At 36.7% G+C, this 27,762-nt stretch overlaps 1 protein-coding gene across 13 annotated transcripts in view; it reads left to right on the top strand.

Annotated features, from left to right (window-relative positions):
• ZMYM2 (zinc finger MYM-type containing 2) overlaps positions 1-27,762 on the top strand; it is an 85,121-nt gene that overhangs the window by 28,815 nt on the left and 28,544 nt on the right. For 12 of the 13 annotated variants that reach the window (XM_032678029.1, XM_032678036.1, XM_032678035.1 and 9 more), the window contains 6 exons: positions 1,699-1,864; positions 2,705-2,917; positions 14,997-15,147; positions 15,878-15,993; positions 21,302-21,418; positions 21,977-22,127. In XM_032678029.1, coding sequence (XP_032533920.1) covers positions 1,699-1,864; positions 2,705-2,917; positions 14,997-15,147; positions 15,878-15,993; positions 21,302-21,418; positions 21,977-22,127 — 914 coding nt within the window. The remainder of the gene's footprint in view (positions 1-1,698; positions 1,865-2,704; positions 2,918-14,996; positions 15,148-15,877; positions 15,994-21,301; positions 21,419-21,976; positions 22,128-27,762) is intronic. The other variant, XM_032678039.1, reaches the window with a different exon arrangement.

Here is a 27,762-nt window from a genome sequence, read left to right as displayed (position 1 = left end):
TGCTACCTGGTGGTAGCACTCCAGGTACCATGCCCCATGCTTGCTTCTGTGTTCTTTTCCTACTAAAGAAAACATAATGTTGTCAGATTGCAGTTCAGTGAAGGGTAAGAGGACTTCAGAAAATCCAGGAGATCTCGAACGTAGGTTGCATAGATGATAGTAGTTGTCAGGTCTTTTGGTTATCATGTCAGACTTTTGGAGGTTGTGCTTAGATGTATCTTTAAATACTTAGATTTCTTCGAAGTGGGGAAAGTAAAGCCTACAATAAACTTTTGTAAAGAATTATATAGCTCCATCTGAAAAGTCAAAATTCCTAGGTATTTTATTGTAGTCCACTTTTCTAGCACTCTTCTGAACCTTTGTAACTACATAAGAAGGAAGGTATAGGAATTACCTGGCATTCTCCTTAGTGTTTATAGTTTTTATTGTCTTGTGTTACTCTTTGACTTTGCACTGATCTCCTTTGGTGCAAGTTAGTATGTGCTTTGATACAAGTTAATAGCATGTGTAAGTCCTGGTGGAATCCTGCCAGAAGCCATAAGCTCCTCGGGGATGGGAGCTCTGCCTTTGTTTTGCAGAACAGGAGCGATAGCACTCCCTAGCACAGATCTTACTTGCTTTCCAGAAAGTAAACCAAAATGTGGTTTGACCTTGATGGAAGAAGGCAGGCTTGCAAGTGTTAATATCCAGGGGCAGTACAATTTTATTTTCAAGGGAGTCTGTCTAGGTTTTTTTCACTCATCTTCATTTTGGGGCCCATAGGTATTGAGTGTCTTGGGCATGTATTTTCCAGCTGGTGATCCAGATGTGCCCAGTCAATTTTTTAATATATTTTTACCAATAGCATTTCTTGTATGTCAATAATAGTGGTTTTTTTAATTAGAAGGCAAAAGGGGAAGCTTTTATTTCTTCTCCTTGCTGCTTCTAATGTATGGTATGTGATAGTTTGGGATGGTATAAGTAAGTTTGGTTAGAAGGTTTGTTCAATTCCAAATTAGTTTTATTGATGGTTGGTTTTCTGGTTTAATGCATTAAATTTACACAATTTCATGGGCAACTGCATGAACTGTTGAGGTGCTGTGGAACTTTAATGGTGGAATTAACTTTTTTAAATTATAAAACTTTAGGACAAGTTTGTGGTAGAGTTTTAAGCTTTTTGGTTGTATTTATAAGCTTCAGAAATGAGAAAACAACTCTCTCTCTCCTTCTCATCTTATCCTGAGATTAATACTGGAAATGGTGGAGCTATATAGAAGTAAAGACCATTTCTTATTTTTTTTACTATGAATCTGAGTTTTTCATATGAAACTTAAGTATGTAACTTTTACGTGAAGTTAGAAAATGGCTTGGTCAAATTTGATGTTAATTTTTTTGTATAAAATTCAGTTAGACACAACTGCACCTAATGGTGCATTAATGTTCTTAGTTCTAGAATAATTTAATGGGGAAAAAATAACCCAAATCCAAAGAAAATAAAATAGGGTTTTGCACAGTAAAGACATACTTGCAGTACTTAGAGTAGTGTAAAAATATTGTTAAACTTAGTGTTCATCCTGTCACTAACAACTGTACGCTAAATAAACTTCTGAAATGTAAGCACTGAAAGGAAGAATGAATCTTATAACATATGAAGTGTTCTTGTTTAAATATAGGTATGTATTTATACATAAACCATGAATTCTTTTTTTTGTCTTTCAGAGATATAACAACAATGAAAGGTACCATAGTTGCTCAAGTAGATTCAAGTGAGTCTTTTCAGGAGTTTTGCAGTACATCATGTTTATCCTTCTATGAAGATAAACAGAATCCCTCAAAAGGAGCTTTGAATAAATCAAGATGCACTATCTGTGGTAAACTAACTGAGGTCTGATTGACTGTTTTTTTCCTCTTATCTTTCTCAATAATGACATATTCGCTTATATTCTGAAATAAGAGAACTGAAGATTTTAAATTTCCTTATTTTCAGTATTTTCGTATGCTATGAGATATTAAGATATGCAGGCTTAATATTCATGAAGAGCAACTGAGAGAAGAAAGAATTCCAAGAGGTTAATATTTGATTTTTGTTTCAGAAACTTGAAGTGCCTTTTGCTAATAATCTGTTCTACTAGGCATGGAATCTTGTAATTATAACCCAGATCTCCCAGTAGAAGAATTGCTGTTGGAAAAAAGTCAAGATTTTACTGTATTACCTGCTTCTTTTACTATATCTTTTGAAAGATAATGCAGATGGTTGTAGAAATCTGTAGAATGTGTGTACTTTTCGAATTCTTGTGAACGTGTTTATTTACTCTTGATGCCGTTACCTAGCCCACGATAGTTTAGACTACTGCTTTACACAGCATATGTGTCTGGCCAGTCTTCATATGCTGTGTTGTTAGCCTGCAAATTGACCATTTTATAAAAGTGCATAAATTGACCTGCTGTGATATGCAATGACTACATCCTTCCCCGTGGTCTTTCCTTATAGGCTAAAGAGCAGATGGGTCCAAGATTTTTTCCATAGAACTTTGGAGACAACAGAGGCACCCATTCCTATTTCTAGATTTCATGGTCATTTCAAGCATCTCTGTTCTTAAATAGTGAGCTAGTATAATTTGGTTTTAGTTATTGTACTAGAATGTAAGACTTCTGGCTAGTCTACTAGTTTCAGGCAACTTTGTGCTTGTGTGGTGATAGAATAATTTTTATTTTTATTTTTTAGATTCGTCATGAAGTTAGCTTTAAAAATATGACTCATAAGCTGTGCAGTGACCATTGCTTCAATAGATACAGGATGGCAAATGGTTTAATAATGAATTGCTGTGAGCACTGTGGGGAGTATTTGCCCAGTAAAGGAGCTGGAAACAATATTCTTACTATTGATGGTCAGCAAAAAAGATTCTGCTGTCAGAACTGCGTTGGTGAATACAAGCAGGTAATTACTTCTTTATCTATAAATTATAATTAAATAAACATTAATACTTCTTAAGTTTATCCTGCTACTAATAACATAAGTTTCTCATGAGAAAACATAAGTAACAAAGACTTCCAAAAATGAAATTAACACCAATGAGGGCAAAGTAGCTGCAATGGAACTTTTACTACTGGCTTTTTTTAATGTTGCTGTAATAGCAATACCTGATTGTTATTAATGAAAATATAATTGAAATTAAAGTTTCTGTTAATAACTTTTATTTCTTTCTAATGGCAAGCAAAACACAGAGGCTTACTGGTCCTTAAGTTCTTTTTTTAGATATAAAAGCTCACTTGTATGCAGTTGAAACATTCAAAAATATGCAGAGCATACAGGTTGGACATTGCTGCAAGAAGGCTCTAACTGGTTACACTTTGGCTCTGTACTTATACTGTCTAATCTCCACTGTACAGCATAGGATTAAAAAAATATTGTTACTCTCATCTTTCCATGTGTTAAATTTTCTACCTTCATTTTCTTTACTTGGTTTGTTTTTAATTTATTCTTTAGATTGTTAAGATAGTAATAATTGTTGTGGTTAAAAATAATTCCAAATCAAGACAAGTGATGCTGATGTCTTTTACATATTACAGAGCCAGCTTAGCTCTGAAGCATCTTGCTAATGCTGGCTGGAAGGTTTAAATGTTAACCACAGCATTTACAGTATAATAGGATAGCTCTGAAATATTAAACATTTCTGGGGAGGATATGCCATTGGGGTATTCTAGGGTTTTTTTGTTTGGGTTCTTTTGCTTGGTATGTTCTGCTCTGAGTTTATAGGGGTAGTGTTCTCAAATATCACAGTACTGTTTTACTTGCAAGAAATTTCTGTTTCTGATTTTGAAAATCAAACCTGAATATGTGAGTGGCCCCAGTGCTGCACATTGCATGGGGTTCTTTCTTCATCTCTTTCCATTTTTAAGAAACCAGTGATCCAAGAGAAGAAGAGGCATCACAGTGCTGAATATTGTAAGGTTCTTTAATGTTGCCTCGTGTATTTGTATTTTCTCATTGGACATTCAGTTCTGATGCTTTTGGGGATGGCTGTTCTTGTGTATATGCTATGCATAAAGAGCAAATCTGGAAATGGTGTAACTGGAAACATAACATAAGCGTTATTCTTTTGTCACAGCTATGCCAAAAGGGACAGGATAGGTTTCCAAGATACTAAAAACATAGCCATGCCCAGAAGCCATGGAAAGACTTGAAGAAATATTGAATACTGTATCTTGAAGAAACAAAAAGGCCTGAGATTAACTTTGAACTTGAGACATTCCCACACAACCAATATAACATACACTGCACGTGGAATATGAAGTGAACATGGAATTTTGAGAGGATGAATGATAAATTTATACTTAACTCTTAAAAATGGAATGTACTCTATTTGTTCAGATATTGTTGTAATTTCTGTTTAGATATGTATTAGAGAATGAGAAGGATATGGGTAGCAAGTTGTATGTTCTGGTTTGATTTGGGGAGGAGGAGCAGTTTGCAGTACCAGGAACCTTCACAAGTAGTGTTGAGTATTGTGCATTATTGTGAGGATCCTTAGGAGAACCTTTAAAATCAAGACACTTTATTTTGGTGTATTCTGACAAGCAGATTTTATACAAGGAGGTTCTTAATTCCTTTGTTGAAATATTTGGTACTGTGCAAGTGTAATAGGCTGTGAGAAGCTTTATTTGAGTGCTCATGTGCATCTAGTTTGGAATGGTGATTAAGTGTAATTCTTAACTGGTAGGTTTCAGATATTTCTGGAGTGTTAAGGGTTTGGAGTATTTTTGATATAAAGAGAAACTCTTAAGGGAAAATCCTGGCTGACCAACCTAGTGGCTTTTTATGATGGAGTACCCCATCTTTCCTGTAAGTTCCCTTCAGGTACTGGAAGGCCACAATTAGATCACCTCGAAGCCTTCTCTTTTCCAGGCTGAACAATCACAATTCTCTCAGCCTTGTAGGAGAGGTGCTTCAACCCTCTGATCAACTTGTTGGCCCTCCTCTTTGGTTACTACAACAAGTTGATGTATTTCCTGTGCTGGAGACCCCAGAGCTAAACACAACTCTGGGTGGGGTCTCATCAGAGTGGAGAAGAGGGGCAGAATTCCCTCCCTTGACCTGCTGGCCATGCTGCTTTTGATGCAGCCCAGGATACAATTGGCTTTCTGGGCTGCAAGTGCACACTGCTGGCTCATGTCCAGCCTCTTATCCACCAGCACCCCCAAGTCCTTCTCCCCAGGGCTGCTCTCGATCTGTTCATCCTCCAGCCTGTATTGATGCTGGGAGTTGCCCATACCCAGGTGCAGCACCTTGTACTTGGTTTTGTTAAACCTGATGAGATTCCCATGGCCCACTTCTTGAGCTTGTCCAGGTCCCTCTGGATGGTGTCCTGTCCTTCAAGTTTGTCAACTGGACCACTCAGCTTGGTGTCATCTGCAGACTTGGTGAGGGTGCACTCAATCCCTTTGTCTATGTCATTAATGAAGATATGAAATAACACTGGTCCCAGTACGGATCCCCGAGGACACCACTCTTCACTGATGTCCAGTGGGACTCTGAGCCATTGACTGTGACTGTCCAACCAATTCCTAATCCACTTAACAGTCCACCCATAGAATCCATCACTCGCCAATTTAGAGAGAAGGATGTTGTGGGGGACCATGTCAGCAGCTTTACAGAAGTCCAGATAAATGACATCTGTAGCCCTTCCCTATAGAGCAAGGCTATTTGCAAGAGCATGCAGTGACAGTACAAAGGGTAATGGGTTTAAACTGAGAGTAGGTTAGATTAGATATTGGGAAAAAATTCTTTACTATGGTGGAGGTGAGGCACTGGCACAGGTGTTCAAGGCTAGGTTGGATGGGCTCTGAGCAACATGGTCTAGTGAAAAGTGTCCCTGTCCATGACAGGGGTGTTGGAACCAGATGATCTTCAAGGTCCCCTTCCAACCCAAAGCATTCTATGTTGCTCAAAAATTAGGAGTTTTAGTGTATGCTGTAGGTGTCCAAAGTAAGGACACAATTATTTGGGAATATTTAGTTGTCTAGCAGGATTTATTTCGATTTGATCTTTTATTTGCATTAAGGTTTTTTGAATTGAATGTGTTCAAGGAATTCTGTTTTTAGAAAAGAAATTTCGACTTCAGAAAATGTCACTGACAACCCATTGGGCCACAATTAGTAAATTGTAGGTTGTTTTGTTCAACTGTAACAATATTTTCTTCCGCTTTTAAAGAAGAACTGGTGAAGGAGAGAGTTTGGGAGAGTCATTGCATACTGAAATAAACTTAATGAAATCAATATAGAAAAAGTTGGTGTTATCATTTGATTACAGCGTTGTGTTGTACAAGTAATTATTGTCTGTCACTTAACAGTTTTAGCAAATGTTTTCTTACAAAAAGAGTTGTAAAATAAATAGGTCATACTGGTATGGGCTTTGTATTAAGCAGTTTATATTGTAAATGTCATACACCTATCAATATTGCAATATCTTTGTAGTAGTAATAAATGAAAACTCATTGTACCTATCTATCTACTTAATCCCGATTTTTTTTTTAATAAATATTACACTGATTTGAACAATTAATTTTCAATAATTTATCATGGACATTTTTTTCTTCTTGGAATGAAAAATTTGAAATTATGGGTAATAAAAATTACTGTGGCTCTCAGAATGACAAGTAGTTGGATTACAGCAAGTAACACATTTGCTGCAAAGGGTTTCTTTCCTCTGCCTTATACTATTGGTGGGAGGAAGAAGCAGTGTTATTCCTGGGACGGAGAACAGGTTTTTTTCTAAAGTGTCTTAACTTTGGAGTTAAAACTCCTTTGGAGTTGATGGATGCACTTAGCTTCCTATGTACCAGTTTCAGAACTTGCTTTAAAACTGAGACACACATAATCTTTAATATTGTATCGTGTGTTTTGCTTTTCTGAGAGGTGATGGCTGTTCTTTCTTTCCTAAAACTCAAAGTGATTACTGAGCTTAGGTGTCTTTCATATAAAAAAGTTATGAAATATAAATAATCTCTGTCAGAATAAAAAAATTAATAAGCATAACCTAATAAATGCTCACTGTAGTTATATGCAAGAGCATATTAGTTTCTCGATGACAACAGCCGTTTGTGAAGACAGTGAAATGCAAGTCAAACTTTTTTAAAAAAGAGAAAACAATGATAAAATCATTCCTTGAAAAGTTAAGTAACTGTAACAACTTGAATAAAATGTCACAACAGAACTCTTTTTGGAAGTGGTTATATTTTTTTTAAACCTGAAGATGACAACTACTACTAGGTTGTAAACTTTAGCTGTTGCACTGAGGTTAAAACTCTTTACATGCAGAGGGGCAAGAGGAACTTGAAGAATGACACTAAACAAAAACAAAACCCCAACCAACCAACAAAAAAACCCAAAAAAACACTTGAAGAGAATGAGATTACATCTGAAAAGGAGGTGACTAAAATTGCCCATGTAATTGTGCAAATGCTGAAGTATTTTATTTCTTTGCGTAGGCATTCCATATCATTAAAAGGAAAATGTAACCATTTAAAAAATTCCTGTAGTGATTCATTTGAAAATTAGTATCTATGCAACAAATTAGAACTGACCTCAAATATGCCTGCCATAAGTACATATTAACCACAAGTACCCAGGTTGTTTCAGTGTTTCTGTTTTGTCTCTCCAAAATTAGTCAACTTCCTTTTCAAGGAAGTTTCCATGTTGTGTTGTGATTTACTGGATTTGGATACACACTTGACAGCCTTGTTCTAGGGAACAAGTGCAATTCTGTGACTCAGTTTGTGCAACCAACCATACCTTTCAAATTTCAGCTGTTCAACTAAGCTAAAGCTGAGTCTGTCACTTTAAAATATACTTTGCTTCCTGGCCTGATCAGTCCACAGTGCTCTTGATTCTACCGTGAAAGCATGTAATACCTTCATTGCTAGTTTTAGGTGTTTCTTTGCTTTTTCTACTTTGTTTCCGTAACTAGAATTCTTGTTAGAATATTATCTGGGATTTGCTTTCTTTGGGTGCTTTTTGGAAGTGATGGTCTTAATCTACTGTCAAAAAGGGGGGGAAGGAGCTCTAGCTATTTATTCATAGGTTTTTTAATAGCTCTGGACTGAAGTGAGTACTGGATGAATGCAAGCCAAACGAGTGTTTTACTAGTTGGAAAGGCTGCTTGCAGTATCTTTTTATCTAGTAAAAATTTTTCTTCCATACTGACTGAAAGTACATTTGATTGACTTCCTTGATTACATGAACACTTGCTATTAAATGTGCTTTGAGACTAACCAGGCTATGCCATCCCTTGAAGCTATTCACTTACAAGCAATAAAAAAACCCCACCCTAGGCAGTTGTGCTTCCTTATTCTGCTCCTTGCCAAGCAACTGCTTTTGTGAAACTCTCTTAAAACTCGTTTTATCTGTTTTATTTCTGTGCAGGGGTTTAAGAGCCTTCATTGTATACAACAATGTGCGTATCGTTTCTGCAGCATACAGTTCATTGCTTATGTAGAGTTTGTTCTTAGTCTCATACAGTGTATTGTTATCTACTGGTTTAAATACTGCCAAATGCAGTGATAGAATATCTTGTCACTTAGTACTTTAATGGAAGCATCTAGGGTTTTCAACTTTGTCTTGTCCCATGCAGTGTCTGTTCTTTTTCTTTGCTTTTTTGCTACTAAAACAGAACTGTCCTTCCTGTCCTCCTTTTATTTTCATAGTACAATTAACTACAAAATTGACTGCTTCTTGCTGTTGTTACTGTTTTAGCAACTCTCATTTCCAAGTGTCTGTTTCAAGAGTAAATACTCTGACAAAGTCAGTAATTATGAGAGTCGAACAGCCCCTTTACATTGAAATATTAGAAATATGGACTTCGATTCCTCCCCCCCCCCTCGTTTGTGGTCACTCTTAAAGAGAAATTCTGTGGTTTCAGCCAGTACAAACTGGCTGAGGAATCTCTTCCTCATACAGTAAACCACTTTTGTTTGCTTCAGGTAATACTTAGTTTGGTATTAAGTAATCTCTGATAATACTGTTGTCTAATACTATGTACACTTTTACAAATGGAGATAGTTAGATGCTTTTTACCCTCTGCCATGGTTAAAAGACAAAATCTTTATCAACCATGGAATAATTATTTCCCCTTTCTTCCTGCTTAGTCATGTGGGGATTTTTTTTGAGACCTCTTGGTATCTATGACTCCAAGTTTCTTGCATCTCTGATGCAGATCATATCCTTCTAGAAACTATCCTGTTCTGCCTTTTCTTCTACTGTTTATTTGCTTCTGTTTTCGTGAAACTCCTCCTTACTTCCATTTATTGGACTATCTGACATTTATTTTGGAGTTTGATCTTTTTTCTTAGTAGGATGTATGCAACAACTTACATGCTCCTTTCAGTAAGATGTAATGGAAGATCAAGATTCCTAAAATTTTAGTTGGTTATAATGGCAAGAATATAAATTCCTCAAAAACCCTCTAAGTGAACTTTATTTCAAGGAATTTGGATTTCTGTTGAAACAATTCTTTTAATTCTGGAATATATCCCATCCATCTGGTATGTCTTGTCTTGCATCTTGATAGCCACTTTTGTAGTTGTCCATTTGAGTTTGACACTGTCCTAGTGGATGGAATGAATATTTGAAATGTATCTAGATCTCGTGACTTGCAAGAGTTTTCATATCACATTGTTTTATAATGTGTCTTATCTATCATGAGATACCTTTCATGAAATAGACCTTATTTCTAGAATTAAACTTCTAAGAGGGTATACAATAAGTCATAAAACAATGAGTGAGTTTAGAATAAAATATAATAAGAGGAGAATATTCAGACTTCTGCATCTACTATGGACTGTGCTTTGGAAGAGGTCAAACATGCAATCAAATCTAGCAAAAATTAGGTCATCTCAAGGCAGAATATAGGTAGAGTACTGAGGGACAGATGTAGTCAGACTACTGTGCATCAAGGTTCCCCTCAAAGAGCACTGGCCATTATTGTTTAGAAATTTTGCCTCTGGCTTGACTTAATTTATTTGTAATTAGTAATGGATACAATTTTCTGCACCAATTTGGTGGTGTTTTTACTTAAATTTTACTTAAAATTACAGTCCTCAAACGTGTATATGTTTTCATAGGATGCTGTAGATGTGAATTTACCACAAGTGGTACCCAGAAGGAAAATGCTTGATACTCTCTCTTGTGGCTTGGTTCTGAGTTAATTCCATCTTTGAAGGACACTTGAAGCTGAAGCTAGCTTGACTGCAGGTTTTGTTTATAGTTATTTTTGCTTACTGTTGAAATACCAGTTTAAGCATAAGATAAAGCCAGTACTTCATCTGAAATGGAAGATAACTGCCAAGAAAGCACCTTTAGAGAAAAAGACATAAGTGTCCTGGTGAAGTTGAACAGGGTTGCAGCAAAGATAGCCAACTGTGTTCTGGATTGTATCACACAATGCTTGAAGTCATCTTCTCAACCCTGCCGGTCAAACAGAGTCACCTGGAGCAGGTTGTCCAGGACCACATCCTTTTGAGTATCTCCAAGGATGGAGACTCCACAGCCCATGTGGGCAACTTACTGCTTTATCAGCAAAAGTGTAGCCAACAGGACAAGGGCAGTGATTTTCTTGACCCATGACTCCCATCCTTCTGTGTTTTTGAGACTGCGTCTGGAGTACCATGGCCAATTTTGGATTCCGCGGGATGAAGGGCATTGGCATACTGATGCAAGTTCAGTGGAGACCTCCCAAGATGTTTAGACAGCTGGAGCACGTGACATAGGAAGACAGCCTTGGGAGAGCCTGTTTGTTCAGCCTTGGAAGCGTAAAGGGGGATTAGTTATCCGATGGAAGTAGATAGAAGACGACAAAGTTGAACTCTTCTTAGAGCTGCAGAGCAGAAGAAAGAGAAGCAAGAGACACAACTTGAAAACAAGGGGAAACTTCTTTAGATAGAGTAAAAGCTTTTTCTGTAAGGGTTGTGAAATCCTCCTGAGGTGTTTTGGAATGCTCGTCCTTGGAGATACTCAGATTTGACTGGACAAGGTCCCGAGCAACCACCTCTGATCCTGCCTTGAGCAAGAGGTTGCACTTGACATCTAGGAGGTCCCCTTCAGTCTATTTAATCCTGTTACTTTGTACTCCTGAAACAAAAAAGGAAGCAGAGATTTTTTAAAATAGTCTGATAGTTTTGCAGTTTTGGATCCCTCTTTAATTAATCAATAATGAAGATTTTGTTTTTCCTCTCTACCAGTGAAGTTCTTTTTGTCTCCTGCCATGTGAAATCAACAACATTGAAACAGCATTACGTTTTTCTTGATTTCTTTTCTGAACACCCACTTTTCCTTGAGGATGGTTAAAATACTAAATTAAAAATGTACTGTAGTAAGAATATGAGAAAGGTGTTCTGGTGCCAGTCAGGGACTGAGACTCCTGTGATGTGTAAGTGGGCATGCAGGGAAGAGTAAGAATAGGGCAGGTACTTAGGATGTTTTCCCCTGAGCATTCTCAGCTTCTGACTCTCTAGAGGTCAGGGAATCTCTTGAACTTTATGCAATGTTCCTGTATGCTATTTTTGGTGAATCTCTTTAATTACTGCTTGTCCAGTCTCCTTGTGAACACATACAAACAGTTTTTCCATCCATGACTCTCTCTGGTAAGAGGTTCTGCTGACCTGCTATTTGTTACACAAAGAGCTGCCTTCTGTTGTTTGTTTTGAAACTTCTGTTGATATTCATGTGATTTCTTATAGTTGTTAATATTAGAAAAGACACTGAACAGTTGATCCATAGTGCCCTACATCATACCATTTTTGGTTCTGTCATTATCCTCCTGAGTTATCTTGTTTTCAGGCCAAAAATCCTTACCTCATAAGGACATTCTTTGACTCTATGTATTACTATAGTTTTCTTTGGTTTAGGGAATCTTCTATTTGTTTATACCAGCTAGAAGGGTCCTTTTATGGAAAGGATTCTCAAATGTTGCTTTTTCTACTGAAAGGAATTAATACTGTAGATTCTTAGAGATGAAAGAGAACAAGTGATGAATATGAGAGTAAAAATATAAGTTACCTGAGAACCTTGAGAAGAGAGAGTCTCATCTGGAAATTTCATAAGAGGACAAAAGTCTTGGTTTGTGATAGGGCTATTCAAAAGCATGGGACAGGAGGAAGTCTTTGAGTTAGACTATTAAAAAGCATAAATGTTTGAGATACCTGTGTAATACTGATTGAATACTTTCAAGTATGCTTTAATCTTTTTTTAATAATAGCGTTGTACTCTTTGTCTTTAGAATGGTTTTAATATTCAAGCTTGCAAGTTTAGGAATTGCGAAAAAGAGTAATTAAAAATGCAAGAAAAATGTTCAGCTTGAAGGAGATGATGATTACGACATTTTAGGAGCAATAAATTTCAAGAGGTTTTAGGCTTTCTAATTTTCTTTTTCCACCAGTGTCCTATCTTCTTCACTTGTGTAACAGCATGTTTAAACTTCTGTAATGCAGGAATGCTTGAACACTCTTCTTAGTTGCTATTACAAGAATAAAATGAGAGATTTGCTATTATGATTTTGTTTCTACCCGCTGATAGGATCTTCTGCATCCTTAACAGGTTTTTTTTGAAATTTGTGTTCTTATTAATCTTGATAAATTAGATCTGCATTTGCTAGATTATTACTAGCTATTAATAAAGATTTTTCTTGTTGCTTTAAGTCTGAAAAAGCTAGGGCGAAATCAGTAAAAATCGGTAAAAAACCAAATTTTGAGGATGTATGAAATTTAGAAGTGATTGACATGCTCTTGCACTGTTCTTTGTGCGCATCATTAATTGAGATGCTGGTTAGCAAAAGGTATTTCAGCTTTCAAGGAATTTTAGTCAAAATGTGTAGTTTGTTGACACAATGATTTTTTTCCAGTTATGCTCTGACCTACTTAGTGTAAATTAATTTACTAAACTTGTACTTTATCTTGCTGTTTCTTGAAGTCACCATGGCCTCTGTTTGATTTTTCTTTCAGACATGGAACTTGTGCAAGTTTCATTTACCTGTGCATTATTTTCTGATTATATTGCTAAATGCTCTCTGTAAGTTATTTGGCAGCATGTTTGCTTCAGTGCTTCTAGATTTACATTTGAGGTTATTCTAGAGATACCAAGGATGTTTGTGCAAGCATATTTTTTTTTTTTATAGTGGTTGTCCATTAGGCATGTTCCAAGAAGTCAAGTCCTTTATGAATGTAGCCTCCTGTATTGTTACTGGTAATACTGCGTGGAGTTTTCTTGATGCCCTTCTTTGTCTATTAGCCTGTCAGAGGAGATGAATGTATATTGTCAGACTATCTCTGACTCATAGAACAGTATAATTGCTGCATTTTGGTTTTGGTACTTAGCGTGAATTTCGTCAATATTTTGGCTCATTAGGAAGATAATTAGGTGCTGGGTAACATGTTTAAAGGTACACAGAAAAAAATAAGATAGGTAGGAAGGATCATGGAGTTGTATTTTATACTCTGCTCTAGGCAGGAGCTTGATACCCTATTTTGGAGGAAACCCACAGCGAAGGTTTCACCAAAGCAGCTTGTGGAAATTTTGCTGGTCTCTGCTAGGTGCTACATCCAGTTTGTGGTACAGGCATGTGTATTTGTATGTTTTTGTCTGCATACTCTTAGTATAGGGAAGATGACATGTTATAGAACTGGCAGTCTGTAAGACTGGATTTAGCTAGTTCTCAAACATAGGTAGTTAAAGATAGGAAGAGCAAAGATATCCTCTGAAGCTTCTCTTATCTGATCAAAGTGAAGCACCTGTGAAACGTGCTTTGCCTTTCCTTCCCCCTTCAGTCCTTGAGAATAGGGAAAGAAGAAGAGGTAATGCCAGAATTTCTCGACAGAAGGCAGGAAATCTAAAGTGCCTAAGTTATGATAGGGTCTTTTCTAGTGCTCATTAAGAAAACAGCCTGTCTGATAGGAGACTCATCACTATTGAAATGAGGAATTTTCTGTGATCACTATCAAAAACTGCCCATACTATTTGTATGGGCAGGGAAGGTGTCTAGATATTTTTTTCTGAAACTTGATTTATGGTGCTTGAGATGCTTGCCTACCACTGACATGTAATACATGTAGCACATCAGAACTATTGATTTTGTATGTTGACTGCATCATTAGTATTTCTGCTTGGTGCAGCTTTTCTGTGCTTTTTATAGAACATTTGTTCCATCCTGTGGAAAACTTGATGGACTGACTGCTGTGTTGAGGGATGTCAAAATGGAGTCTGTTACTAGATCACAGTTCCTCATTGACTTCAGTAAGGAACATAGAAACTCTGCAGTGTGTTCCTCCTGCCTGGAGGACTGGAGAGTACAAATACTTTCTTTCCAAAGTTTAGGACCATTATTTATTCTTCATAACTTCTTTACTATGCGGGTGACCATGCAATGGAACAGATTGCCCAGAGAGGGTGTGGAGTCTCCCTCACTGGAAATATTCATGAACCATCATGAGGCAATCCTGTGCAATGTGCCTTAGGAAGACCCTGCTTGAGCAGGGAGGTTGGACCAAAGGTCACTTCTAACCTTACCCATTCTGTGAATCGTATTTGCCATGCCAGATTCCTGTTTCTTTCCTAACAACCATTGTCCTATCAGAAAGGAGAGAGGAACAGAGTTCTTTCAGACTCTCCAACTCAGCACGACTTGCTGTATACTCTTACCACAGTTCACAGATGGTGGGATTTGGAGTGAGTTGGGATATTTTGGCTGGTTTGATTTTTTTGAAGGGGGTGTGTGTGTATGTGTGTTTTGTCTTTACATAGAATAGTTTTAGCTGGCTTTTCCCTAGGAGTAAGAGACCCAACCATAGTACCGAATGCTCTTAGGAGGGTGATTATGAGAGGTGGTTGATTATAGGAAGGGTTTGATGGAAGAGTAGGTTGCAGAAATAAGTTTTCTGTGTTTGTTTTTTCTTTTTTAAGACCATAATTTAAAGTCAAAAGCCAAGCGTAGTTTTAACTAATGCATTGTTTTACTTTGTTTTGTGTTTTAGAAATGTGGCAAATTAACATCTTGTACTGGCTGCAGAGCACAGTGCAGGTTTTTTGACATGACTCAGTGCATAGGACCTAATGGATATATGGAGCCATACTGCTCAACTGTATGCATGAACACACACAAATCAAAATATGCAAAATCACAAAGTAAGTGAAAAGGATGGTGGATTTTCATCACTGCTAAGAGTAGACTTTTTTTTTAAGTTTGAAGACTGGGGGTGGTTGGTTTTATTTTACACTTAGTCTATGCAGATGTGACTTCATAGGGTTTTTTAACTTCTTTAAAAACAAAAGAGAAAAAGACCACCTTTGTTGAACACTAGCAAATGGACCCATGGGGGTCATTTTCCCCACCAACCTTTTTTCTTGGTGTTGAAAACAATTTTTCAACTCTCTTAAGGCCTCCTGTGAAAAAATCTGATACATAATGTGCTCTGATGTGTCACAGAATAATAGTGTAGTTTTTGTGCTCATGAATTTGTATTCTCTTGTATCTGATCTAACCCCACCCCATTTTTTTTTCCTCAACCAAGAGATGGAGAAGGAAGGAAGTAGTTATCATGCATATTGATATTGTCTAGGTAAAGTTTTTAATCCAGGTGAAAGGAACTGGTAGATAACTCAAAACACATATTCTTCAATATGCAAAGCAGTCATAGATCTCAACCTGAAGTTGAAAATGCTCTAGTGAATTTTATGGAAGGAGGTGCACTTTCATATTTTAATGCTGATCTTTAGTTTTGTGTGACTTCTAGAAGCTGACTGGAAAACAGACAAGTCGTAGCTTTTTACATTAAATAGTGGAAAGGGTAATACTTCTTTTTTTTTCATTACTATTTTGTGTTTATTTTGTTTGTAAACTACGTTTTTCTTTTAGGTATGGAAATTATTTGCCACTTTTGTAAACGAAACTCTTTACCTCAATATCAAGCCACAATGCCTGATGGAAAACTGTACAACTTTTGCAGTTCCAGTTGTGTAGCTAAATTTCAGGTTAGCTATTGTGTTAAACCTTTTCCTCCCTAAATATTTGTGTGCCTATGTCTGTGTTAAGTAGTTACATATTAAACTAATTTGCTTGTATATACGTGCTTATGAGTTATAATTAACATAGCAGATAATTCTGGCTCATAACAATTTCTTTGATTAAAATACTGTTTCATAATGGTAACACTGGCTGCTGTCTTAAACGTATAAAATCAGATAATAACAACCAATTTCTCCTTCATATCATAAGAAAACACAAAGCAATATCACTACTTATTTTTATCACCTCAGCCTCTTCACGGAGGTGAGCCTTGCTAGTTTACATTGAAGATCAACAAATTTAGTCTCTTTTATACTAAATGTGGTAACAGAATTCTCATATTGAATATAGTACTAGTAAAGGTCTGTCATTGGATAGAGTGACTGTCTCTGAAATAAAAGGTTAGAGCCTAAGCCATTTTGTTGATGGATGAAACTACCTGGTCAAGTTTTGTCCAGAAACTGCAAGGCCAGTGATAGGCACATTGGAAGATGCTGCAATACTTATTGAAAATGTCATATTTTCAATATGACTTAAGGTTAAAGCATATGGGAAATGTGTTGTACTGATTCATCTCTAGGTGATCAAAGAATATTTGTAAAGAAAATGTTTCAATTTTTGTCTGTGAAAACAGTTTTCCCAAATCTGCTCTGTATGATTGATAATTGCCTCCTCATGTGTCGTTGAACAGTTACACTCCCACACGATTTTCCCATTTGCCATTGAACTTTTCTGTTTTCTGTCAACTGGACAGCAAATCAGTGTTTTAATTGCTTCCTTAATATATCCTATCCAGGATATCCATCATGTAGCCATGTTCTGTGTTTCCATCCTAACCAATTTGGTAGATGTCTGTCAGTGGAACTGATAAACAGAATAGCTGCAGATTGTTAATATGTCATGACAGATCTGTAAGACTTCTTGAAAACTCGTTTAGCATCTGTTTTATTGTACATGATCTTACAATTAATTATGGCCTTGTATTAGAGAGGGGTTCGAAACATACTGAAATTTAAAACCAAGACACCGTTAAAAGCTTAACAAAAACCAATATTTATTACCAAGAGGTGGCCAACAAAACGAACAAACCCAAAAAGGAGAAAGGAGGAGAGAAATAAGCCCCCAGCACGACCTCCCCAGTTACCCAGCTGTTGCCCATAAAGTTATCTTACCGACCTAGCATGCCTATAATTACCCATAGCAGAAGCTGCATCCTTGGAGAGTCAGTAAGTTCACAAACTGGCAGGCGTCCCCGCCAAAAGGCGACGTTGTCCTTGGTGTGAAGTTAGCTCTCTCAAGAAAGCACTATCTGCTTTTTATACAATTAATTGAGTGGCCACAACCTCCCAGGTGTGGCCAGCACTGCCCAGCCCGAGGCCCTCAGTCCCACCTCCCGGTTATGTAAGTGCATCTCTTCTGCGCACGCGTGAGAACTTCGGAAATCCCCTCACGCACGCGCAGTATGTTTTGGGGGTCTTTCTTAATTGAGTCTGGGGGCGAGCCTTCCTCATCCTCCTCCTCAATCTCTCCTTCAAGCGACCTTGGAGGACAAATAACCAGTCACAGAATACCAATTAAAACAGTTTATACAAGAAGCTCTCTTCAAGGACAACTTTCCCGTTTATCAGTGCTTGTTTTCCCATGACTTGGCAAGGAAAGAGCAAAGCTTTCACAGGTGGCAGGACCAAACACAGACCAAAAGTATCAGCATAAATTCACCCTGGTACAGGCCTCAAGAGCTCTTGGAACAAATAAAACGAGTGAATGCCAAATACAGCCTAAAGTTTTTTGGATTTGCATATAAGTCAGCATTAAACGACATTATTGAATATAACTACCAGATCAGTTAATGCTGGTTGTGGGTTTCTGGTCTTCCTGAGACCTTGCTGATGCTTCTGTTGCAGTTTCAGTGCTGCATGTAGATCTCTCCCTTCAATATTGTATTAATTTAATTAGAGCAGCCATACAGTCTGTGACTTCTCAGTAAAGACCAAGAACAGGTAGGTGGTCACTTGGTTACAGTTGGTTTGCTCAGACAGTGCTGTCGGGTTTTAGCTTTTGATAGTTTTTGTATATTCGTGTAGAAGAATAAAATGTATTCACCATTAGGTAAGAGTTTAATGTATGAGAACAGCTTCTCTGTTCTGTTCACGTAGTGTTTAGGTGGAAAGGATGGTATATACCACAATGTGAGCATTGGACTGAACGTGTTCCCTTGAGGCTTCTTCTATACCTAAGAGACAGGCAAGGCATTAAACCTAAGTTAAAAAAATGTCCAATTTGCTATAGGGTTCCATATTTGTCACCGTTTACTAGTGGAGATAACTCTTGTTTTAATTTGCTGTGATTGTATTCATCCCTTTTTCTTATTGTGCCTTTTTTTCCTAGACATTTTTTTCTTCAAGGGTTATCCTTCCCAGAATAGAATAGTTGCTATTGCAGGGCTGTGTCTCTTCCCTTCTGCAAAAATTTTAGTCCTTTTAGTTTACAAATGGTTTGGAATACTTAAATTCACAATTTGTTCACAGTACTTTAGGGTTGATTACAATTTTATCTTACAAATAACCTTTGTTTCTAGCTAATTGTTCTCTTTCAGCATTGTGATGGTTGTCTAGAAATGTTCTTCATTATATACTTTACATCTCTCTTTCTTGGACTCGCATGTGCATGTGCACACACACAAAAATACTTTTCTAAGTTTGATCATAATAACAATAATTGAGGCTTCCATGCTCAGGCTGGAAGGTCTGTATGTGCATGAGCATGAGGAGAGTGTTTAGTTCCTTCCGTGTTTCATTTCATGCCCTTGATTTTGCACGTGGAACAGTCCTGGTGGATAATTGTATGTAGAAGATTCCTCATACGTGTTTGCTTCTCTCATTCACATTAAGAACAACTTGATTCTTTCAAAGACTTCTTTTTTTTTCTCAACTAGGAAAAAAACTAACCAGAGTCTGGCAGCCTACTAACTCTTCCACATGTACGCTTAGGTATAGAAATGTTTCCACAATTTGATTTTCTGTTGCTGTGAGCAAGGATAACCCTTCTGCCATGTATGCTGTGGTGGCAGGGGCAGGCCAGAAGCTGTGCTGCTATGGTGGTCTTCTCAGAAGAGTCCTGGGCTGTGCCTGCCTACTGTTCATTAGTAATTTGGCAACTTAAAGCGGTTTGAGTTGGTTGCGTTTAAGGCTGAAAAGGGCTTTACAATGATTTTTTGCTTTGCTTGGCACTTCCCATGCTCTCATTGTTCAGGATGGGCTCTCAAAAGAGTGAATGTATCTACATGACTTCAAAGATATCTTTGTTCAAGCACAACATAGATAAAACCTTGCTGTTCAGGGTGACCTGGGAAAGCTTTTAATGAATTTATGATCTTTTTTGCTGTGTTATTCTCTGCGTGTAATAATACTCCCAAATAATTTCTAAAGATACTGTAAATATCTTGTAAGTTAAAAGCAAGGCAAGATGATGAAAATACTGTATAGTATGTCATCTTGACTCATTAAAATATTATATAGAAGCAGTCCTTAATTATAAGCATGATTTCATCTTCATTCCTCCCTCTGTCTTCAGTGTTTCTGTACAAGTTACCACGTCTGCTAGTTCTTTACATTTCCTTCATTCCTGAACTGGAGGTGGTGGGTACACTTGCTTTTAGTTTTCAACTAGAGCTCCTAGGGTTTCCATGGTGCTTACATGACCGATATGGCAGCCTGTGTTGAGCATGGTGTTTGCTCTGTGAAGAAACCTGCAAATGCAGAAGGGCGCAAGTTGGACCTTTGTGGCTCCCATGTTAGTGCAAGTCTTCAGCACCTTATTTAGAGCAGCCAAAGTGTAGCAAACTTCACTCAACCGCAGGGTCATTTGCTGGATATAATGGGAAAAGTATGGCAATACTGTGTGTGTGCATCTCTCTTGAAGTTGTGGAGGGCCAGTGGGCCATTGGGATAAAGGTGTCATCTTTTCTTCTGTATGGCATTTGGTTCTCAGGTCCTGCCTGTGATTAGGAAATGTGCATGACGACTTCATGTCTGCAAACTCCTGACACAGAATTAATGCATCTGCATAAAATGATATTGTTGGTACTGCTAGCTAGCACACAGCAGTGCCACCTATGTCAGGGTTTATATCAGTAATAAGTCTCATGGCAATTTTTTCTTTATTTTTTAGTGTAGGTAAACCCTTACTAACATGAGAGTCTGAAGAAAAGTATCCTGTAGCAGAAATGTTTTGAATTTTCACTGTTACAGGGTGGAGAGGTAGTAACAAATCTGTCTGAAGAGAACTTGCCTTTAAATATATTTGTCTTGTAGCAAATGGTGTGGGAAAGTTTCTTGTGAAGACAGATGTAAGAAATGTTTCCTCTGGATTCTTCAACTGTCTGTGATTGCTACTGATTCAGATTTTTTGTCTTGAACATGGCATGTGTAATACACCAGTAGTTCTTGCTTGATCAGGGAATGTGCAAAAAGACTGTTCCGTATGCACATAAGACCTACTTGGAAGATACTGGTACTGTATATTCGAGTTCTCTTATCTACTAATTGCTTCAGAAATGCATTAAAGAAATTACTCAGTTACAGAATTAAATTCTCATACCTGTACATGGAATCTGTAGTATTTTTCTCAATCTTAAAAGCCTGGATTGTTTGAATAACTGTATAAAAATTTAATAATTGCATCTTCTTGCCGTGGTGATTGAGGCTAGTTAGGACTGTTAAGTGGTTTTCTCTTAATCTAAGTAGATGTGTGGTTTCTCACTTGAAAGCCTTTTACTTTAATATTTGTGTTTTCAATTGGTATGCTTAAGTAAGGTGTTGATAATCTGCCTTGGTGATGTTTGGATTTGGAAATATTTTGTTTTGGATCTTTATCTGAGCTTCTGTGACCAAAATAATGCAAGCTGTGAAGTGTATTTATCTGAAAAGATGTGTTTTGTGATTAACGGCTGTTCAGTTTGTGGAGACTTTTTTCATTTTTATAAAAATTTATTTACCCTTAAATAATAGATATTAGAAAGGTAAGGTAAAGAAACATGAGTTAAAGTAATTATGATGGAAGCAAAGGTAGAGATTCAAAATTGGAAGACCTAAGATGACAACAGAAAAGGAATTAAGGTAAAAGACTAACCTGCTATGCTTTTGCCATAATGCTCCTGAGTTTATTTATTAACTCTCAAATTCTTGAACACTATAAGCTTAATTAAGAAAACCCACCATTTCAGAAGTAACTTTCTTTTTTAGTGATGTGTGTATATATATTTATGTTTTTCAGACTCTCAGTGTGCAGTCTTCAACAAATGGTCAGTTTGTCTCTCCCAGTGATATTCAGTTGAAATGTAATTATTGCAAAAGTTCTTTTTGTTCAAAGCCAGAAGTACTGGAATGGGAGGTAAGGGTTTTTTTGGTATTATTATGACAATGATGAAGTGTTAAAAAGTTTAGACTTTGAGCTCCAGTACAGTTTTTCTAGATAGATATTTTATAAGGTATTGAAGCTTAAAAAGTTCAGTTGAAATCTGCCTAGTTCTGTAGAATATCATTTAACTTCAGTATGGATAAAAGCGGAAGTCTTTGTTCATATATAGTATCTGTGGAATTTAAAGAAAAATGTAATTTCTCAGGTCATCTGTAAGTCTGAAATCTGCTTTCATCTTCAGTTTTTGCACTTCTCTATGAACTGAGAGAAGTATCTGAGGAGGGTATGCTAAGACTGATTGGCATATCTTCCGTTCAGTATTTTCACGTGAAATAAAGAGTATTTGTAGCACTCACTATTAGCGTAATTGGAATTTGTTAATTTTTAGCATTAGAAGTCATTGTGTGTTCACACTTCTGTTTACTTTGCAAGTTGTGTCTTAATGGCAACTATTATTTAAAGTTGCACTATCCAGATCTTAAGATTTTATCCATTAACCCTATTCATGATGCTTTGCAACTTTGCATTTAGAACAAAGTGTATCAGTTCTGCAGCAGAGCATGTTCTGATGATTATAAGAAACTGCACTGCATAGTTACATACTGTGAATACTGTCAAGAAGAGAAAACGCTGCATGAGACGGTGAATTTCTCTGGTATCAAAAGACCCTTTTGTAGTGAAGGTATGTATGTATTTGTTTTTTTCCTAAGGTATTGGTCATTGTAGTTCTACTGTGGTTGACTTACTTTGATAATATTTAATGTTAAAATTTAAGGTACCAACTTATTCTAGTGTATTTGAGGCTAAACCAGAAGTTTCTTCATCATTATTATTAATGAAGTGCACGTACTTGTTAATTTATCTGAGCTGCCTTTAGAGCTTTTCACCACTTGCTCCAGGTTAAGGAAGAGCGAGTAACGCTCTTGAGCGTGTGTGTGTGTGTATAAATACATGCACATATGTAGGCACATGCATATCTACATGTGCACAAAAAAATCAATTTTTAAAATTTGTTTAGCAGAGTATATACCAACAGTAACTGCACTGATGAATACCAAACTTTCTCTTTGATTAGTATTTTCAAAATTTAATACAACTGTGGAAGTTCTATGTTGGCTTAGAATGGTTATTTAAGCAATAACTTGAATGATGCCTGTTGATGTGTATTGATTACTGTCACTATAATTTTTTTGACTAATTACTCAAATTTTCAAAAAGAATGCAAACTAAAAGGGAACTATATGGGCATAGGATTCTTTAAAGTTGCATTAAAGCATGGTTTTAATAGAAACAGCAAAATAGAGTCTTAATGAGGACCAATCCTTTCCACTTCTGGTGAGCTCTCCTTTGATACTGGTATTTAATCATGATCTTAGAAGTCCTTAGAAATTTAACTGTGAGTTTGGATGACCTATCTTCAAGAATATGGTGAATATTGGTTTTCTTTAGTTATAATAATAACGCTTTCACTGTCAGTTGATAAACCCTGCTGAAGATCTCTGCTTTCGAGCAGATTAAACAGTAGATGTGCCCATTTACTTGTAGGAGGATCCTTTTAAGCTGGAGAAGGGTGGAGTGCAGGATTGGAGGCAGCCTTCCTTCCATGCCATTCCCTTATAACTTTGGACTCTGCAATCTTTTGTTTCTAAACAATGGAGTATGGTGACTTAGGTTTTTTTGCTGTGTTCTGGACTGCAAAGTGATAGCTGGAGAGTTAAAAAAGAATGAAGCAAGGCCCAGCTTCACAGTGTATCATTGCAGTGCTCAGCAACATCTAGCTAGAAATTGATTCTATGAATTAAACAATTCCACAGAATATATTTGAACAAGAGCAAACTACTTTTCTGGAGATTACAGTATATGCTTGTATTACTGTGAATATTAATAACTCCCTCATTTTAAAGCCTGGTGACTATCACAACAAACTTAGTAAGATTCATAATGCCAGCTATACCATATTACTACTTCTGTATGAGGAGGCTTGAAATAAGTGAGGACTTGTGTTTCCTATTGGAAGATTTGAGAAAGGAAAGAAATAAAAACAGTCTCTGCTGTGTGAATATAGTTACTAAGTGGGGGGAATCTATTGCCAGATGTCTTAGTGCTAATCTTGAGTTTTGCAAGTGTTGGACTGCCAGCTTAGGAGGAAATACTGGGTTTTTGAGGGTGAATATGTGAAATGTTATCATAAAACCAAATTTTATCAGCTTATTGTGATGGTCTGAACCACTGAGTAATAGAGAGTAGTCAAAAGCACCATTAAGTAGATTATAACTTGAATAAATATAGCACATATCTGCAAGCTGTAGCTGAGATGATGCATATGACAAAGAGCTGATGTGTTCCTGATGCAAATAATCTGGTGACCTGGACAGAAATTCCATAGGAACAACCTAGACCATCTATTTTAAAGGAAAACCAATGATTGTCATCAATGACTACAGAAATAGTGCGATCTAAGAGTTAACAGTGTTTAGATCTGACATGGGAAGAAGAGCGCCAGGACTTCTGGTGGACAGAGTGGAGGTCAACAAGTAGAAGTTCCATCATCAGAGTTGATAGATGCTGCTTCCCCCTTTTCCAGACACCTGCACACCACCAGTTTGTCTTCGGTGTTATGGCCTTTTCCCAGACACACGTCCAACTGTTTGTCAAGTAGAAAAACTAGTAGAAGTACCAAATACTTGGTTGGATATGGAGGCCATCCTGGTTTTGAAATTGGAAAGTGTTCGAGAAACCTCACCAACATAGATTATTTTTTTGAGCATGCAATTATTCTTCACCAGAAGACAATGTATCACAATTTGAGAAGGAATAGCTGAAAGTACTCAGTCACAGAAGTTACTCGCGTTTTTGGAAGAAATTGAACTCTCAAGGGAAAATACTGGGAAATTTCAGGGATGTGTTTATAAAGGGTCCTAGATAAAATCAGCAGAAGTAAAGAGGTGTTGAAATTTCTGCTAGTGTACTTATTTGTTCATCTTCAAGCAAAGTGATGGGAAAGCATACATAATGGCATACATCAATGACAAATATCTCTTGACTGCTTAGAACTGCCTAGCTGGAGTACTAAAGGTGTCATCATTGTTCTGCTCATGTTCTTCATACCTGAGGGTTTTTTTACACCTGCATATACATACATATTTACACACAAAGCCCGGCAACCACATTAAAGTCTCTGGGATCAGTATTTCTGTGCACTTTCATTCCAACTCTTGTTTCTTTATATGTTTCTTTTGAGATATTTAAAAGTATTTGCAGGGAGTAGCTGAAACTTCCATTACAGTAAGGTATAATTAGAACTGACCTAGATTTTGTGCTAAAGATGGTTATTAATTCTTTCATGGAATATAGTATGTTTTTTCTGATTTTGTTCAAAAGTCAGATGCTTTGTGGAGAATGAACGACCTGAATGGAGTAGTGGAAAGAGTTTAATCTGTTCCCCTGGTGCTGAGGCTTTGGAAATTAAACTGTCTTGGTGTTTTGCCACTGGAATGGTGCATTCCAAAATACCAGTATCTAAATTAAATAAGATGCATATTATGTACACTAAAGAAGATCAAAGTTGCTTGTGGATTTTTATGTATGTATAGTTGCATGAGTGACAACTGAGGATAGGCTGTGAAAGTTTTTCGTCCTGAGGAAATCTTCAAGTTATTGGGGCTTAGGGTTTTTGGGGGTGGGTTTTCTTGTTTGTTTGTTTGTTTTTGTTAATATATATCCCTTCTGAGAGTCTAGGCCAAAAAATCTTTGGCAATCCAGCAGTAAAACTATTTTATGATGAGTATCACCATAATTTTTATTTTACTTGTAGACTTATTTTGCATTCAATTCATCTTTTTAGTAGAACTAAGTGTTATGATTTAAATAACACAGGTTTAATAATTTTATAATGCGAATTTTAATAACACTGATTCATATCCAGTAGTCTGTTTCTTGGAAGGAGAAGGTCAATAAGCTATGGAGTAACTCAGTTATCTGATGCTTGGGAATTCCTTTCAAATGGATAATACAGATAAAAGACAGCTATGAAACCAGCAACTGTACTGTCATCTTGATAGCATGCTCATAACTTTCTGGGAATTACAGATTCTGCAAATTAAACCCAGTGTAGACAATTCTGATGTTTCATCTGACTAGAGATAACCTCTTTTGAAATACTGTCAAGCTGGCAAGTAGAAAAAGAAATTTAGAAAATTAAGTGATTATAGAACTGAGAATGTCTAGAATGTCTTTAACCTTCATTTAAAGCATTGTAGATTTTAGAGTGGGATTTTACTGACCACTGCTGCACAGTGAATTGTTCAGTGAAGTATACTATTAAACGATTAGTTGATTAATTTTTAGATTTACATGAAAACATTACAGATAATTGAGATTAGCCTAAACATGTATTAAATCTTATACACATGCTTACAGAATAGTGTTTCACAACCAATTAAGATACTACCTGAAATTTATAGCAATTCTTGTTGTTATTAGAAACAGAAAAAAACTGATTTAAAAACTGACATGTGATATGAAGTGTGCTAAGACTTAGTTATAGTTTCTGCATTTCTCTGGTCAGTGGACCAAGGAAACTATGCCAAGCTGCTGTGTTCCCCTAGATGAAGGGAGTTGCTATCAAGCCTGCTTGAATCACTTTGTTCCTGTTGTTTGGTCTCATTATTTTTAAAGTGAGGGCTACAGAAACTGTTTAAACACATCTTTGTAATAGTTTACATTATCAACTATCTATTTTAGAGGCACTGATACAGCTTTTAAAAATAAAATGGATAGTATTTGGGCTAGCATACAGAAATTTTTGAAGACTGTAGAAAAGCATCCTTTTTTATGCTAAATTTTATGGTATAATTGAAACTTGCTAACTGCATACTGCTTTGCAATAGCTATCAAGCGTTGGTAAGTAGTATAGAATGTGGTTATAGGGGGGGAAAGATATTTAGTATATGTAAAATTTCATATCACAGTTAAGTGTTTTGCATAATGAAATCTTCTTTTGCTAGCTCTTGCGTTTGTACTTCACAGAGCCATTGCCTCACCTTTCTGCAGCTTTTGACAGAGGCCTCCCATGTTAAAATAACTTGTTCTTGCTGTGGTGCTTTTTCAGTTGTAGCCTACCATGTTAGAGAGTTTGGCTTTGCTCATGACCACTTTTGGCCGTGTCTCTCTTGAGATAAATTCTAACCCAAAAATATCAGCTTCCTGGTGGCTCTCTTTGAAGGTTATTTGGTGCTGAGTTGGAATATCCTGGCAAAAGGGTACAAATGAAAAGCAAAACACATCTTAAATGCTATAAAACGTATGATCCATAAAAATGCCCTTTGACAATTGCAAGAGTCATGTTGTTACTAAGGGAATATATTCCTTTCCCATGAGTCAGGTTAGTAGAGAAGGGGAAGTCAAACGTGGAGGGATTTTGAGGTGCGTGAGCTATTCTGAGAGAATATGACCTCCTTTGACTACTGTGGACAGAGGGTACAATGGGACATCCCTGACATCCCCTGGAGCCATGACAGTTTTCGTTAGGGAACTCTGATGGCACAGTGCAGTTGTTCAGACCACATCATCTGATTTAGTAGTCTGGTATTAAATCTTTGACCTGCAAATGGCTATTTCAAACAAATTTTGTTACTGTAAAAGCTCAAATATTCTTTTCTGCTGATAAAAATGAGTAAGGGAAAAGAGACAGGATATTCAAATCTGACAAGTCCCTTATGAAATATTTAACAGGTTCCTTTGCGACAGAAGCACCAAGTGAAGGGTTTTGGCATGCCAAAGGAACACGTAGTTCCATGCCTTCTAGGCAAACACACATGGAAGAGCTGGACAGTTGGTTCTTGTGGTATTCTACTTGTGGAAGAGTCTTGTTGTGTAGATGTAGTTTCCAATTAGTGCTTGTTGGATGCATATCTTCTGAAATTACTTGAAATTTTTAACTTGTTAACCTGGGTTTTGGTATTTCTGGCAGTGTTCTTGTAGTTGAAAAATATGCTGTGGAAGAGATTATGTTTATCTTCCTTCTGTCTGTAGAGGGAGAACACTGATACTGTTCAAGTAACATCATTTAAATTTTGAGTACATGTGCTGAATTTTGAGATTTTTTTTATTCATGGAGAGCTAATTTTTAACATGATAAAGAGTATCAAGTGAAATCCTGTGCATTGTTCGACACCTGTAGTCTGTGTTAAATTATCATCCTTTGGTGTTAATTCCACTGTTGTGTCTTTTAAAGAGGTTTGAGGTAGTTCTTTAAGTGAAGAATTGGCTGTTGCAGGTAAGGGATGATGCAGTTTAAGGTGCTGACATTATGAGCA

Source organism: Chiroxiphia lanceolata, chromosome 2 (genome assembly GCF_009829145.1).
Source record: "Chiroxiphia lanceolata isolate bChiLan1 chromosome 2, bChiLan1.pri, whole genome shotgun sequence".
In the NCBI taxonomy this organism is placed as follows: domain Eukaryota; kingdom Metazoa; phylum Chordata; class Aves; order Passeriformes; family Pipridae; genus Chiroxiphia; species Chiroxiphia lanceolata.
The sequence above is the reverse complement of the archived record's forward strand: the minus strand, read 5'-3'. Positions and strand labels throughout refer to the sequence as shown.